General features: G+C 39.4%; 1 protein-coding gene across 2 annotated transcripts; it reads left to right on the forward strand.

Annotated features, from left to right (window-relative positions):
• The first annotated feature begins 1,301 nt into the window (after nucleotides 1-1,301).
• MBIP (MAP3K12 binding inhibitory protein 1) lies at nucleotides 1,302-16,878 on the forward strand. 2 transcript variants are annotated; one of them, XM_080976070.1, is made up of 9 exons: nucleotides 1,304-1,515; nucleotides 5,616-5,726; nucleotides 7,591-7,812; nucleotides 7,924-8,020; nucleotides 10,599-10,664; nucleotides 12,367-12,519; nucleotides 13,618-13,715; nucleotides 14,638-14,676; nucleotides 16,394-16,878. In XM_080976070.1, the coding sequence occupies exons 1-9, from the start codon at nucleotides 1,384-1,386 to the stop codon at nucleotides 16,496-16,498; spliced, it is 1,023 nt and encodes a 340-aa protein (XP_080832196.1). In that variant the 5' UTR covers nucleotides 1,304-1,383; the 3' UTR covers nucleotides 16,499-16,878. The 2 variants fall into 2 exon arrangements, with proteins under 2 accessions (XP_080832197.1, XP_080832196.1); XM_080976071.1 differs by lacking the exon at nucleotides 5,616-5,726 and having other exon boundaries at nucleotides 1,302-1,515.
• Nucleotides 16,879-17,231: the final 353 nt, after the last annotated feature.

Genomic DNA, 17,231 nt, shown 5'->3' on the forward strand with positions numbered 1-17,231 from the left:
TTCTCATGGTCCCGACACCTTCACAGGCATGCTTGGTGAGCACACAAGGGCCTTCTTGGTGGCTGCTCCCAGATTGTCAAACTCAACTCCTTTCTGCTTTCCTTTTGCCAGCAGGCAAAGACCTCTTTGTTGCGACAAACTGGCAGCAACTTCCAAGGGTGGGTGTTGTGCTATCTTTGCATGTGTTTTTAAATGTTTATACAGTAAAAGGGTTATTGCTGTTTTTTAATATTTGTATTTATTCTCTCTCTCTCTCCCTCTCTGTGTGTGTGTGTGTGTGTGTGTGTGTTAAAGTAAAGGTAAAGGGACCCCTGACTATTAGGTCCAGTTGTGGCCGACTCTGGGGTTGCGGCACTCATCTTGCTTTATTGGCTGAGGGAGCAGACGTACAGCTTCCGGATCATGTGACCAGCATGACTAAGCCGCTTCTGGAGAACCAGAGCAGCGCACGAAAACGGCGTTTACCTTCCTGCCAGAGCGGTACCTATTTATCTACTTGCACTTTGACGTGCTTTCAAACTGCTAGGTTGGCAGGAGCTGGGGCAAAGAAATAGGCGCTCACCCCGTTGCGGGGATTCGAACCGCCGACCTTCTGATCGGCAAGTCCTAGGCTCTGTGGTTTAACCCACAGCGCCACCCGCATCCCTTGCCTTTAACATTTAAAAGGAACAGCAAATCATATTTGCATAGTATTCAACTTGAGTTCTTTATGAAAGGCTTACATTTAGTCATCTGCTTAAGGCATGAACCTTATCACTCTGCCCTTATTCTGACTTTGCTCTAGCGGAATGTCGTGTAGCAGGCACTGAACACACGCGCTCTTCTTTTCACGCAGCTGCTGTCCCCAGGCGAATCCCTGGATTGTAAGATGCTCAGGACTGGGTCTTGTCCTACATACATATACACACATACAAACGCTTCACCGGATAGCTCAGTCGGCAGCGCACGAGACTCTAAATCCCAGGGTCGTGGGTTCGAAACCCACGCTGGGTGAAAGATTCCTGCATTGCATGAGGTTGGACTAGATAACCCAACTCTACAATTCAAACATCTCCTTTCCCAGATGCTTCTCAACGCATCCACGTTGGGCAACGATCAAAGCGGCTGCTCCGCCCCTCAAGCAGCAGCTGGTGGGGAGCAAAGGCGCTCCCCTTGAGAAGGACCGCGTTTACACGGAGAACGGCAGGAGATAGCGCGTCTCAGCAGCCCCGCAGCTGCGTCCTTCCCTCTACCCATCGGTCACGTGAGTGGGCGGGGCCCTGAAGCCGCTCCGGAGGCGAGTCTTCCTCCGTCATCCCCGTGCGACGAGGCGCGAGGGGCGGAGGGAGGGGGAGGCATGGCCCCCGCCGCCGCGCCCGGGGCTGTTTGTTGTGGGCGGCTGTTATGGCCTCCATCGCGGGAGAGGCCGGCTTCATCCCGCCCGAGGTCTCCGCCCCGCTAGGGGACTCCTCCGAGGAGGCAGCCGGAGAGGTCTTGAGAGGCGCCCTGCGCTCGCTGCCGGCGCTGGTGGGGCAGGTTAGTTTGGCTTGGGAGGGAGCCAGCGCAGCAGCCGCGCTTGGCGGCGGAGGCAGGAGGGATGAGGGGCAGTTGCCGCCGTGGAAACATCCTCGAAGGGGGGGGGGGCTTGTTTAAAAGGGGGAAAATAAAAGGTCGGCCCCGACACCCAGCTCCGATCTCGCTGCGCAAGTTTCCTGAAAGACGTGTATCTGCACGAGACAATCGTGTTAAAATAGTTTTTAAGGAGTCTCTCCAAGGAAAAGAGGCTTATGATTAAGGGCTCCCTTCCCACGTTTTCTCCGTCACGCTTCGCGTATCTGAGCCTCGAACCGAGCTTACCAAACCTAAGCTTGCTCCTACTTGGAAGCAACTGCTATTGATTTCCGCAGGAACCTCTTGCCACCCTCGGTGATTGTTGTTGCTGACATGCATGCCCCACAGAAATCAATAGGATTACAAGGGACGTTTTAATCCTCACGTTTTTCCTAGTGGGGTGTTGCTTTCATATATTTCATTTAGCTTTTCCAGGCTCGTTTTTCGTTGATGCATTTGGTACATTGCGCTTCCCAACCCCAACCCCCCACCACTCACGAGTGTGTAATGTAAATCTGCAAATTTGGGAACCTATTTTGTATATGGCTCTTCCTCTTCTTCCACTCTTTTTTTTTTTATAATAACATTCATTATTTTGACTTGTGTGACACTGGCACATGGGTGGCCGACACACATTTGTTCTGCAGTGAACAAATGTAAGTAGCTGAAGAACTGAGTTCAAATTGTGGTTTACATATTGTAAGGAAGGGGAGCAAAAATCCCATGTGAAACTCAGCATTCTGTAATTGCTTTTTTGCCACCTTTTTAAATGCCTACATACACACATTTTACAGCCTGCCTTTCTAAAGGATAGAAATCTCTTTAAGGCTTGTGTTACAATGACTCTTAAAAAACCTCTGCTATTAACCTAGGTAAAATGTAACAAATACAGGCCTCTCCTCAAAATCTCTTGCATCCTTGAGCATTTACATGCATTTCAATTAAACAGAAGCACATATTGATTGAGGAGTAGATAAATGGTTTATTTCTATCTGCATTGATGGTAAGATGGCTGCTGGAGTGTAGTATCACTTCTAGTGTCCAAACTTTTTTTAAAAAAAGTGAGTTGAAAGTGGGAGAGGATGAAGAGAGGAGCCATAAGAATTCTTTACAACAAGGAAAGGATCTATTACAGAGACAGGTAATTAAAAGATTCAATAGCTATAGTTTCAAGAAGTGGTTTGATCAAAGAACTTTAAGGAGGAAATAGAAATTGATCAGAGTCAATAAACAGTGACATGTTATGTCTTTTGTTAAACTACATGAAGTGGGCGAAAATTAGTTAGATGGAAACTAGTTGTCTGGCTTTTTGAAAGTGGCATTTTCTCCAATGGATAAAAAGGGTTAGATTTAGATCTGGGAAATATGGGCTCAAGTCTTCATTGCTGTTTTGGATTTATTTTGTAGCCTTGGCCATATATCATCATCAGTTCCCCTTATCCTAAGATGGTATTACAAAAATATTGTTTCGTTTGCAATGAAGATTGTAAACAATTTTCAACATCGGTAGTTTAATCCTAAACATATCTGCTCAGAAGTAAGTCCCATTGAAATTGGTGGGTTTTAACTCAGCTTACAGCAATCTTAAGTGTAGAGAAAGGCAATGTGGTGGATCCGTTGTTGCATCCCAAGCCCTGCTGCTTTGGCAGACAACTGGGGGACTGGTTTCTGTCATTTTTATTTATGCACCGTGAAGTCTGGGTTGGCACTGCTGAAGGTCCTGAGAATTAGTCCCTCAGGGAATATACAGAGCTTTGGATCCATCCCATCAAAAACTGCCCAGTAATACTGTGTTAGGGCTTTCCCCTTTCTACTGCTGGTAGAAGCCAGCAGAGGGACTTGTATGTGCCATCCTAACACATTGCCCATCCAGTCATCATAGGAACACTGGAAGGTACCCGATACTAAGTCAGATCATTGGTCTATCTAGCTCAATATTGTCTACATTGACTGACAGCAGCTCCCGAGGGTTTTGGACCTATCTGGAGCTTCCAGGAATTGAACCAGGGTCCTTCTGGGTGCAAAGCAGATGCTCTGCCACTGAATTATGGCCCTTCTCCATGCTGTTCAACATGGGGCGGAGGAGGGATAGGAGTTCACTTAAAGTGTCTATAGAATTGCAACCTAAAAGTGCTAAATAAAGTAATGTCTGCGGAAGGAAACCAGTGTAAATCATTTGGTAAAAATCTTCCTCCCACTTTTTGTAGCCTCAGTTGAAATTAAAATTTTCAGTGAAATGTTTTCACATAGGACACACACACACACACACACACACACACAGTATACTGAAGTGTATCATTATTTTAAAATAGAAAATAGCCACCATTAGTACTGAGCTTATCCCCCATATTTTGAGAACATCTTCTGAACTCCCAAGGGCATCCATGGGAGGAGCCAAACATATGAGAAAAGTTGCACAAGGCATGAGTGCAGGGAAAGTGAAAATGGGAGCATCAACTACTTCCACATCTTTTATTTTATAAGCTAGTAATATTCAAATATATATAGGCCGAGGGGCTTCTGGCGGTTCCCTCACTGAGAGAAGTGAGGTTACAGGGAACCAGATAGAGGGCCTTCTCGGTAGTGACGCCCACCCTGTGGAACGCCCTCCCATCAGACCTCTGAAGGCAGCCCTGTTTAGGGAAGTTTTTAATGTTTGAAGTTTTATTCTGTTTTTAGTATTCTGTTGGGAGCCGCCCAGAGTGGCTGGGGAAACTCAGCCAGATGGGCAGGGTATGAATAATAAAATTATTATTATTATTATTATTATTATTATTATTCTACAGCACAAAAATTATGACTACTTAAAATATGAGACTGAAACCATCAACATATGCAAGATTATATCCAAGAATTTTGCACATCATTCCTGCTACCTAATGAGTGCACAATTACGCCATAGCAGAAAATTTCAATATATACTGTATTTTTCGCTCTATAAGACGCACCTAATTTTTGGAGGAGGAAAACAAGAAAAAAAATATTCTGAATCTTAGAAGCCAGAACAACAAGAGGGATCGCTACGCAGCGAAAGCAGCAATCCCTCTTGCTGTTCTGGCTTCTGGGATAGCTGCACAGCCTGCATTTGCTCCATAAGACATTTCCCCTTACTTTTTAGGAGGGAAAAAGTGAGTCTTATAGAGCAAAAAATACGGTATATGTTTCAGTCCTCTGAAAAACATATATCTTTTATATGTAGAAAAAAGTGGCATATTTTCCCCTGGGCTTGGAAATAATCTGTTAAATGGCTCCTGGTTTCCTAGGCTGCTTATGCCTTCCCCACTGTTGCTCATAATATTGAAGTACCCTTCACCCCAAAGTGCTCAGAGTGTACTAAATATTTCAGTTGAGGGAAAACACTAGTGGAAACCACCAATAATGTGTCCCAAATTGTTAAACTCCTGGCCCAATTCCACCTCTGTATTTACATACAGCATAAATAGGGCATGTCTGAAGTAAGAATATTGAAAAATCCTCAAAAGCAATGATGTTCAGGAACAGGGGGTTAAATTTCTAGACTCAAAATGGCAGTAATTTTTAGCAGAAAAAAATAAAACTACAGTAACTAATTGAAATCTATGCAGTTAACTGTCACATGTGCTCCATTAGAATGTCACCTCAGAACATGATTGTTTTAAAACTTGAGTTGATTAACCTGCAGATTCCTCTGTCATTAGAAGTGAAAATGACAACTAGCTTAGATAGTAATAGATTTATTCTCTATAAATTTTCCTGAGGACTAGGAACATAGTTCAGAAGCGGTATCCCACAGAGTAACAGTTGCCAGGAAGCAACAGCAGGAGATGACTTGTATTGAAGGCCTGCTTGTTTGCTTTCCATAAGCATCTGCTTGGTCAGTGTGGGAAGCAGGCCGCCAGACTTGGGAGTAGACCATGGGCCTGATTCAGTCTGTTCTTGATGCTTTTGACTGATGTGAAATTCCCGTTTAACTCTTAGGCTGTTTGTGGTTGGAAGGGCTGTTGTGTTGAAGCCCTCTTGTGACATGATTTGTTTCACTTTTGAAGCTTAATATTGGAGAAGATGTGGTGAAAATTAACATCGACTGGAGCAAGCTTCAAAGTACATCACCCGCGTTGCTCTTTACTGCTCTGCAGCAGCATATATCAGGTTTACAGGTAATTTTTTTTTCTTGGAACTTTAAAAACTCAGCTCTCTCAGAGTAATCCTTAAATGCAGAACCTCAGCTCAGCAGTTAGGGCTGCGGTGTAAGGAAATGGTGCATCTTACTGTATTGTACACCTGAGGTTCCACGGTGCTTTCTAAAAGATTTAAACCTGTTACCTTAAAACAATTATCAGAAGGATTGTGGGAATAGCATTGCAAGCTTCTGTGGATAAGTAGATTGCGCAAATGTAGTCCTGTTGATTTCTACACTTCCATTGTAAATGCAGTACATTTCCATCTGTGGTGGGTTATAATTAAGCAATAACACGGCAGGTGTGTGTCATGCTATGATAATGATTCCATGCGTTGGGTGAGTTCTGCGGTTCGTAGAGTGCTTTCAGTGGATCAAGAAGTGGCATTATCCCAGCATGATGCATCTTGGTGTGTGTGTCTGCAATTAACCATATTTCCAGCACAGATTTTTTTTCCCAAAGTAACTTCTTAGATATTTAATCTTTCATCTTGTCAAGTAACCAGTTGCTCTGTGTTATCCTATTCATTTGACATTTTAAAACCATTATTAATGTGAAGTTGCACTATTTGCCTTGCTCCTTGTTTTTGGATGTCATTTTTGATTGCATGCTAGCACAGTTCATGTGGTGTCTGTGTGATGCCACAATGAGAATATATTCAACTGAGGTGTGGCCTGTCACAACATCTCCTTTGCAACTTCTCTTGGGAATAAAACAGAATGATGTTGGTTCATTTCCTGTCTGTCTTTGTGGGGGGCTTGTATAGCAGAAATTTCCCGATGATTGTGCCATCATTCTAAATAATGTATATATCAAAAGCTTTTAAAAAAGAAAAGAACTTGCAGGGCAGTGAGCACAACAAGTGCTCTCATGCAATTGTTTCTTAGTATGAGAACTAATAACCTTGTAAGTGGATGTTATTATTTTGTTACTGTTTTTTCAAGCAATTTCATAGTGCCAACCGAAGTATTTCTATTAATAGCATTGGTGTAAAATCCGAATTTTGTATCTCCAAATAAGGAATAAACATTAAGCTCAATTAAATGGAAGTGGGGGGGATTGCTGATGTTGTAAATCACTTCATAGTTTTTGATTGTTCGCATGATTTGCAAGTGCTGTTTTTTGCTGAGTTGCTGTCTAGCCCTTTTATTGCAGGTTCTTTAAAAGTGTAACAGAAGAATGGATGAACTAACTTGTATTTGGGTTTATTTTGTTGTATGACTTTGCACAGAAAATGCAAAGGATATAAATAGGGCTTTTTTTTAATGATGAGAAAAATAAGGTGCATTTATTTTGCTTCTCTGGTTATTGGCTGTGTTGGGAGATGCATGAGCCTGTAGTACAATGTTTGTATTCTCCCATGCATTTTGGGTGGCTGCGTTTCAAGTGGAGATGCTGCCAGTGATGTAGTGTTAAAGCAAGAGCTTTAGCAGAATGAGAGTCTTGGCTCTCATGTTAAGGAGGAAAAATACTTAAGCCTTAATGTTCTGGGTAAGCATTTGAATGGCATGTAAATTAAGTGGCATTGGTGGCGAAGGGTGCTGCTTTGATTTGGTACAAAACAGATGAGTAACAGGCAGATTTTTTCAGATAGTCTGGACCCTCCAGAGGTTGATTTTTTTTCAAATACGCAGATTAGTAAAAGGCACCGATCGAAAGGGCAGTGACACTTAGAGATGTTGTATTTTAATTCTAGTTTGATTGAATTATGTACACAAAGGTGATGGCATATGGCCTCTACAATTATTTTAAGAAGCTTGTTTTAGAGATTCCAGTTAAGAAAAAGTGTTCTGTCAGTTTGAATCCCATCTCTCTCTCCCCCCTCTCCTTTCTTTTGCTTTAGCCATTTATAGAAAAACTCCAGTCTTTGATTAAAGAAGAAAGCACTGTACCCGCTGATGATTCCAGTAAGACAGAAGGTGGAAAGTGTGAGACTAATTCAAATGTAATAGAAAAAGACTTGCAGATGGAAGTGACACATGCAGCTTTTGGTTCTGCAAGCCTGAAAGAGGCTCATGTTGATTTTGACCCAGAAGTAGTCCAAATAAAAGCTGGGAAAGCTGAAGTGAGTGAGTCTTGGGCCACTTTTTTCTTTCTTTTCTAAACTAGACCATTTCCCCCCTATTTTGAATGGAAATAATGAAATCTAAATACAAGTTGTCCCTGTCACCTGCAGATTGAAAGACGAATATCAGCCTTCATTGAAAGGAAGCAAGCTGAGATCAATGAAAACAATGTCAGAGAATTTTGCAACGTTATCGATTGTAATCAAGGTAGCTGTCCACTTGTGGTTTAATTTTCTTACCCTTTTAAGTGTGATCTCTTGCCCTATTATTTGAACAGCTCCTAAAAAAAAATATTGAAAAAAGGGCAATGTTACATAGTTAACCATGTAAAAGGCATTGGTTAGACAAAACGTAAAGGGAGTCTTAGTTTACAACACCCTGATTTGTACTCATTTATAATTCGGTCCCAGTGACTTCAATAAACTTATTTCCAGTGTAATCTAATTCTTATTCTAGGGTATTCTCAATAACTGTAGTGGCATACAAAAGTGTACATGATTTCTAGACTGCACCCTTAACTAAGAATATAGCTTTTCTAAAAATATTTTGGGGAAAGCTATATGGGGTATGAATGGAGTCCCCTTCCTTACTATAAATCAATCTGAGCAAGTCTGTGTTTACTGGGTTTTTTTTTCACCTGTTCTCTTCTTACTAATTGCATTTTAGTGTGAGTAACTGTGCACAGAAATGTATCACAGAAGTGTGATAATAATGTGCACTAATAATGATTCTTAAAACGTGAGGCGAAAAGTATGTTCTTAATGAAGTATAACTTCTGGATTTCATCATTTAGATGTACTGAAGAAGATAAGCATGGTTGTTAAGCTCCTTTAGCTTGTCATTGATATTTCCATTTTATACATGGCCATCACTTGTCCAACAAACCACATCCCTCAGAAACTACATTTCTCTCTTTCTGTACCAGTGACCAAGATCATACCACTGCCCAAGTCATCTTTCATCATCAGTATCATCAGTGGTATTGCTTTCTGGGTATTAAAAGGCACAACTCTGAAGGTGAACATTTTTCCACCTGTGCTTTTAAATTATTATTAAAATAGATGAGAAAAATGGAATACAGCAATCACACAAATTATGTCATGAATAAAATCAAAATCAAACAATAATACATATGTGTGATATGCCTGCAACACAAGTTCCATAGTTGTATAAACAGAGCAAGATTCCTCAGTATCTTAAGAAAAGCAAATAACCATTTCAGTATTTTGATCATATTGTCTTTTCGAAAAGGTGACACATTCAATTGGTAAAGATGCTCTTTTCACTTCTTAAACCTTATGAAATGTGTCAGCTTCACCACCAATAAGTGCTTGCCTTCCAGTGCAACCATATCCATGTATACTCAAAAGTCTCCTTTAAGTTCAGTGGGCTTGCTTCCAGAGAAGTGTTTATACAATTGTAGCCTTAATCATTCTTCAGTAGGTTTTTTTCTGTTCTCTACTTGGAAACAATTTCAGTTTTTCCAGTAATTAACACGTTAGTTACCACTTTTCTCTATTCCTATATTACATAATTTTTATATAACCTGGTGCATTATAACTTGGCCCTCTTATTTCCTTAATCATAGCAAAAAGTCTGACCCCAAATGAAACATTTTGGCAAAAACAAAAAACAAACCACCAATTATCAAAGTCATCAGCAGAACTGACAGCATCTCCAGTGCCTATCGTCTTGTATTAAATGCATCTGTCTCAATTTACCTTGTGCTGTATACCACCTGCACATGATTTTAAAGTGATTTCCCCTTAAATTAGTTGATATAGAATACTTGATTTCTTGTGTAAATACATACTCACATGAATATTCTATAATACCACTCCTTAAATATTTTCCCAGTCTAGTCTAAATTTATGTTCAGTGGGAACTTATGTTTTGAGGAAATGATAATGTTCAGAAAATAAACCTTTGGTTTTTACCAGATTTTTTATATCTATATCCATAGTGTGTGTGTGTATAATTTCAAAACTTGTTTAATTTTAACCAAGTGTTTACTAATCCATTCTATTACAAAAGCATTTAACAGAAAACATGATATAATTCCTCACGCACATGACTTTAGGAAGTATCCATCTTTAAAATAAGAATAAAAATAAATTATTTAAATGAGTGCCTTGCCCAAACAATTAAAGTAGCCATAAATTCACTCCATTTAAGAGTATCATTATAAAAACAAGTCTAATTGGAAAGCAAATCATCTTATCCTTCTCCTAAATATTTGACACAGGAGTTTTGCCAATATTTCTTTCTCTCTCTCTAAGCTGCACACTTGGAACATATAATATTGTACATTTCCTGTACGGGATTCTGACATATGTTCTGGATCTTTTAATATTGAAAGCTGGGCGCTTCTGGAAATTGGCATTTGTTAAGTGTTAATGGGGTTTTTACTTTTTAAAATATTAATAGAGCAGTATAGTTAATAACTGCTAAACATGAAGACCCTAAAATGTGGATATTATTATTGTCCCTAGAAAAAGTAATCTCAGTAATCTGTATATCTGTAATCTGGCCTACAGTAAGTAAAACCAAGTTTGAACATCAGCACTGAGTGTTCTGTGCTTTTAGGTTGAAATCCAATTTTTGGGGTAGATAGACTGAAATCAGTAACTTAAGTCTATTGATTTCAGTGGGTCTACTCAGAATATGACATAATTGGATACTGCATCTTATTTAGGTATGCTAGCTGGCTCTGTTAAGCCTCTGGAGCGAAGTGTGGGCTTTTTAAATGACTGCACTAATGATCACTTATTAAAAACACTCTTAGAAAACAGTTGTGCAAGGACTGATGCAGTGTTCACACCTTACCCAGGATTCAAAAGTCATGTTAAGGGTAAGTACTATTTATCATTATCTGTCAGTGTATTTAATGAGGGATTTTGTCCTCTAAAGTAACCCTTTAAAAAAAGAAGAACCAATACAATTAATATAGGCAAGAGGGAACTTGATCAGTTTCTCTACGCTCTTGAACTAGACATTCACTTGATAACGGAAGATCTTTCTCTTTCTAAGATGAGACATCAGTTGAGGCGATATACCTAGTCCAATGTACGTTTATTCAGAAAAAAAAAAAGTTCCCAACTGAGTTGTGGGATTACAGCATCTGTTCATTTTCTAAGCCAATGAGAGACACTTTGTTCAGCTGCATTAGAAATGTTTGTCATTTTATATTAAATTTAGCTTTTCAGAAACAAGTGCTAGAAACTTGGGTTGGGGAGATGATTTTTTTTATTACTGTTATTTAAAAAAATTATCCAGCTGTGATTTTAAGCACACCTATTAGGAAACAAATCCCATTGAACTCAGCAGGGCTTGTTTTGAAGTAAGTATGCTTGTGATCAGACTGTCAGCATTCTACAAAAGACTGTGGCTACTGTGGTAGAAAATGGCTTTTGGATGAAAGTTGCCTTGCATTATTATATCACTGATTCTCTAATTGCCTTTGTAGAACGGTCAAAAGCTTTATTCTTTAGGAAAGCTTTTGGACCATAAATGGTTGTTTCGCTTTTGAAGTGGTTTTAATTGCTGTGATTAAATTATTTTTTCATAGTTTTGTTCTCCCTCCTTCACCCTCTCCTGTTTTAGTGAGTTATTTCTGCTTTATTGCCATTTATTGTCATTTTTCAAAAAAATGCTAGGTTATTTAACTTGGTGGTGCTAAACACATTGGGCTTGTTGAGGAAAAGTGGGATATAAATGTTGTAAATAAAGAAACAAATCAATGGCTAGCTTTAAAAAAAAAAACATGGCAGTGTGAAAAGTTCAAGGAGTAATTCTCTAGAATCGTTGTCTGGAGCAAAGGTGGGGAACTGGTTTGACTCCAATCTCCCATCACCCTCTGCCCCAGCCAGCATGGTCAGTGGTCAGGAATGACCATTGCTGTTAATCCAGCAATGTCCGGAGAATCAAATGATATTGCTCCCTCTTTCTCTCTTTTGTGGAGCGTTTATTGTGGGAGTCTGGAACTCCTGCTAATTGTATTCTTGGTGGGGCGGGGTGAAGAGCAGGTGAGTCATTTCTATTAAGCTGAGCACCACATAATCTTTAGTACTTAATAGTTGCTAATTTACCATATTGAAAGTAAGCTCTGCCATGCAGTTTCTAATTGGAGGTGTTTTAAGTTAGTGTAGAATCACAGTGCAGTAGTGCACATGACAAGAACAATTCAAAGCACATGGGATAGTCGTATTTATTTTTCCCAGCATGAGGCGTACAAACAGCAGGGGTATTTGAGTCAGTAAGGAAGAGTAATTGAAGAATTCAGAAGTTAGATGTCTTGTGCAGTTTAGCCACCACCAGAGTAGAATGCGGAACATTACAGTTTAAGCTAGGGACAAATGCAAATTGAGATTGGCTAGAATTATATTCTCTTAACTAAGGAAGCAGCACTGGGAGTAGTCCTATTAAACACAGTGGGGCTTACTTTTCTAGTGAAATTAATGAAATTGCACTGTCAAAGGTATTCTCCTTGGAGATAATCCTTGCTCGTTCCTTCCATGTGTATAAAATATTCATCTTGTACTTCTTGAACCTAGTTTCTCGAGTTGTAAACACCTACGGACCCCAGACTAGAAGTGACAGTGCTCATGGGTCCACTCATAAGGCGAACTCCCTTTCTCGGGATTGTGGGAATCAGGCTGTAGAAGAGAGACTGCAGAACATTGAAGCACATTTAAGGTTGCAAACAGGTTTGTAGAAAGCTTGTTATCTGTGTATGCAAATCATTTGTATTCATGCCCTCAGTTGTGAGTCATTTGGTGCAGCAGAAACCATCAGAAGTATAAATTCAAAGTGTAACTATAGAGAAGGCTACACTTTTATCCCTGGTGTCCTATTTCTTACTTTTGGACTTCAAAATTTGGGAGTGTCCTGGCTGAAGAATGTTGGGACAAGGATTAGAATTGTTCAAGTAAAAGCACTATGCATTGCACTTCCTTCTCTCTTTTTGTCCCCTCCCTCAAAAAAAAATCTGTAGGAATTACTTGTGCAGGTGTTCAGTCTAGTTGGATAGACTACTCAGTGGCTGGTGGTCTTTGACATGTTTACCACTGTCAGGCAGCTTGCTGGGCAGCCTAGCATGTTCATTACTAGCCTCTTCCATATAAGGAATGGAAAGAAAAACTCACTAAGTTCTTGTAAAGATCCAAGAGAGGAATTATACTCTGGGAGATATATATAGTCTGCAAATCTAAATGTGTGCATTTTATTTTTCATGCCAGTCATGTTTCACTTCCAGTACAGTACATCCACAAAATTTTGAAGTAGGAGTGTAAGGACTCTGGCATATGGTTCTTCAGATGGAAAAATGTCACAACTCACAACAATAAGTGTAGTCAAGGTCTCTTTGCAGAAATCCTGATCAGTGGTTTCATTAACTCTGCTTTGATGGAGCATAATGGACAGAGTTATATTTTCAAAGAACAAGAAGTAAAATACAAGATGAGATTTATTTTTTAAAAAACAAAGCAAAATATTAAACCTATGTCTTTTTTGCAATTGCATTCAGAGCTCTGGATCACCACATGTATATAAGCAATGCACTTTCCAAACCCAACCTTGGAATCCTGCCTTGCTAGGATTCAGCAGGTCTTGGCACCAGAGTATTGCTCTTTAATGTATGTTTTCCCTCCTATGCACCCTTTGTTATGTTCATACCTTGATTGAGAGATTAATCTTAAAGGCTATACTGAAGTTTTCTTTTTTTCCTTTTTCTTGAATGCTTCTAGTCACGCTAGCTTTTCATATCTATCTATCATCCATCTATCTATCTATCTCCCATAATACAGGTGGACCAGTGCCAAAAGACATCTATCAAAGAATAAAAAAGCTGGAAGATAAGATTCTTGAATTGGAAGGAATGTCTCCCGAATATTTTCAATCTGTGGTAAGTCTAACTCTGTTGCGCTTCACAAGGTGCACAAAGCAAAGTATGTGGAGGTTTTCTATAGTAAAAAAAGAAAAAAAAGTTACTTCAGTCTAGCCATTTTGTTCCAGGCACAGAGTTTTCTGCTGTACTTTCCCAGCTCCACAGTCTGTCTTGTTCATTTCTCTGGAAGGGACAACTCTTCATGATGCTCTCTACTGAGGACAGCTAGTCTACCAGCAAATATGATATGTTCTATGTACACACTGGAGAATTCTTGAGACACTGTTTTGGGAAGATGTACTAGTTTTTTAAAACTGTACAGAGTATTTTCCTCTTACAAAGGTGAAAATGTTTTCTCAAGAGCTAATTTACTCATTTGGATTTAAACACACACACACACACACACGTATTCCAGGACTCAGGATACAGAAAATTAGGGATGAAGCCTGACTACAGTCCTCTGTGGTTTGCTTGCTTTTTTCCAGCAGGTTTTCCAGTCTAAAAAAGCACACACGCAGCTGCTAGGGTTGGTTAAAAACTCACTGGGCAACTGTTTGGGGAAGTAGTAAATCCAGCACCCACTCGTACACAGCTGGTCAGCAGGATTTAATATCCATGTGTGAAACCTCAGCGGTTGGATGAAAAAGGGAAGCCACATGTTGATAGTCCATCAATGCATGTGGTTCCCCATCTTTTTGCACATAACATGCTCCTAGCAGTATTAGAATAAGCAAATTTTATATAGGAGAGGATTCAGGTGCTCACATTTCTCTTCAATAGAAAATGGAAGCCCTGTGTGAAGGATGGGCTCTAGGTTGGTGCCTCTTTCATTATGATGAGGAAAAAAATTATTGTCCTTTCTTGTTTTTGTAATACAAAAGAACCATAGTAGAGAATGCTTTACCTATATTTGGACTTTTGGGTTGGTCTTTTTTTTCAGAATTTGTCGGGCAAGAGAAGGAAAACCCAACAAAACCAAGTGAGTTGTACTAACCTGTGTGTTTCTTGCAATTAAAAATTCAGAGGTTTATAACCTTTGGTATTCCTCTACTCTCAGCTTGCTTAAGCTAGAATAGACACACCAGAAACCCCTCCGCAACACATGCATTTTCTTTGTCTCTGTTAACTTAGCATATATTTTAGCACTGTTAAATATTTCATTGTTTCATAAACTTAAAGATAGGATGGACTCATATGGCACAGTGGCCCCAGCCAAAAAAAACCTTCTCCAGGCACCTTGGGGAGTGCTTAAATCTGCTTCTCAGTTCAGTCTGCTGGATTGCATGGGAAACAGTAACATCTCACATCTCTGGGGACCGACATCTCGCATAGTCCAGCCAAACCTCATGGGAATCAGAATCCAGTGTTCCCATAGGAGTATGGAGCTCCAAACATGGCATTCCATAAACATTTGAATCTGTCCTAATCCAGGATTTAATTCTTTTTTAAAAAATCAAAGCATCAGCCCTTCTAAGTTCTCTAGCAGCACAATCCTGTGTGTGTTCACTCAGTTCCCTTGTACACTGTGAAATTTACAACTAACTCCGAAGGAAATGTTCATAGGGTTACACTGGATCTCAATTCTCAATATGAGAAATCATCTTGGTAGTTTATAGATAGCAAATTAAATTCACCGCGACTTTTTCCTCTCTCTCTCAGATTATTCTTCTTCTAGCTAAAAAACGTTAGGCGTTTTCATCATAATTACCACCATAGTCACTGGGGAAATTCAGATGTATAGTAAATCATGATTTATTAAGCCAGTGATAAGCATCCTACACACAGAGACTTACCTTACATGCCAACTTTGGTGCTTGTTTTATGGTTTCTTTAACTGCAATTTCCTATTACATCAGAAATGGAAAACTGTGATCTAACTTTGGACTCCAGACATCAATATGAAAGCAGTCTTCATACTGTGATCTGTGGTCCAGCATTAAACCACAGTTTAGGATTTTTTTAGCACCCTCAGAAGCCATACCATATGTGATGTAAAGTGAAACTGGTTTATGTAACCTTGATGAAAGTGGTGAAATTGGCAAATACAATGAGAAGAGTGGGTTGAACATGAATAAGATGCTGATTTTCTGGATTCTGTCATGAAAAGTAGCACGGAGTAATCCTGAAAAAGGCACTCAATCTCTTTTCATACACAACCGCCACAACTAGAGTAGTATATGCAAAAAAATGGAAAGAAAAGGAGATACCCACAAAATAAATATGGCAAAATAAATTGATAGAATACACAGAATTAGTAACTATGACCACGAAATGAGTGGAAGTGTTTTGAAGAATATCTCAGAGGATATAATAGTCAGTTTAACCTACAAGTAGGAATGAACATAGGAACAGCAGATCACATTAAATAAAGGAAGATTTGAGACGAATATGGGTGAAATAATAGAATATGCAGCCGAGAAAAGACTGCCTAGAATGCCATGGGGAGATAGACTGGGAAGGATAAGAGATAATGGGGATAAGAGGGATAAGATTCATCATTATCTCTTATCTGAGGATAAGAGATAATGATAAATCTTGTATGGTGTATATATATGTTGTAAAAGTGCATAAACAAAAAGAAAAGCAGCACAGGGTCTTTTTTTATAAAAATTGGGGGGGGGGGGGGAGAGACTAGAATGTTTCAAATGTTTATGCAACAAATCCAAGATGTTAACCTCTTTTTTTCTGAATGGCAGAACTATTCTTTGGCTGAACTTGATGAGAAGATCAATGCACTTAAGCAAACACTGCTGAGAAAAACAAATGAAGGGAGGCCCAAGGTTGTTGATCAGCTTCTTTGAGTACAGTGATGTGACTTCATCGTGCTTTCATGTGTACTTAACTCCAGACTGCCCAAGTACTGTTTATCTAGGCACTCTGTGGAAATGAAACATTACATATGAACCAGTCAAATTCTTATTGGAAACCTAGGTCAAGTGAACTTTTTTTCTTCAAAATGAAGAATGCTTTTAAACGTCGCATTGTAAATGTCTCTTCCCTTCTGATGGAAAGGAGGGTCTGTAGAAACGATAAAAATAAAACCATACTTCTTGTATGTGATGCCTGTGAATCAGAATGCCTCTTTAAATATAGTTTTATCCAAAGACTATAGTGCGAAACGTGATTGTTCATATAATTCGCATAGCTTTGTGAAATAAAGAGTTATATGTAGAAAAATTAAGCCAGCTTGCTGTGGTCTGGGTATCATTGGGAATTTCATGGTGCATTTAATGGGATGAGGGATTTCTTGATGTAGGAAGGTTAACTGACATACATCGCTAGGTGATACTGTTATGAGTGATACTGTTCATTCATGAGTTAATACTGAATGTTTATGGAAGTGAAATCCTTAGGACTTATTTCAAAAGAAGAAGAAAAGCAACTGTGTTACACTGAAGTAACTCCACACGAGTTACCTTCACATAGGCTTTTTGAACTCTGTGTGATGTCTGTCTTGTCTTGACATCATAGACTCATAAGAGTCACTAGTGACCTAAAAGATCATCTCATCCAACCCTCTTTTACTATGGGAAA

The sequence above is a fragment of the Podarcis pityusensis genome (assembly GCF_964106645.2).
Source record: "Podarcis pityusensis genome assembly, chromosome: 1".
Taxonomy (NCBI): Eukaryota; Metazoa; Chordata; class Lepidosauria; order Squamata; family Lacertidae; genus Podarcis; species Podarcis pityusensis.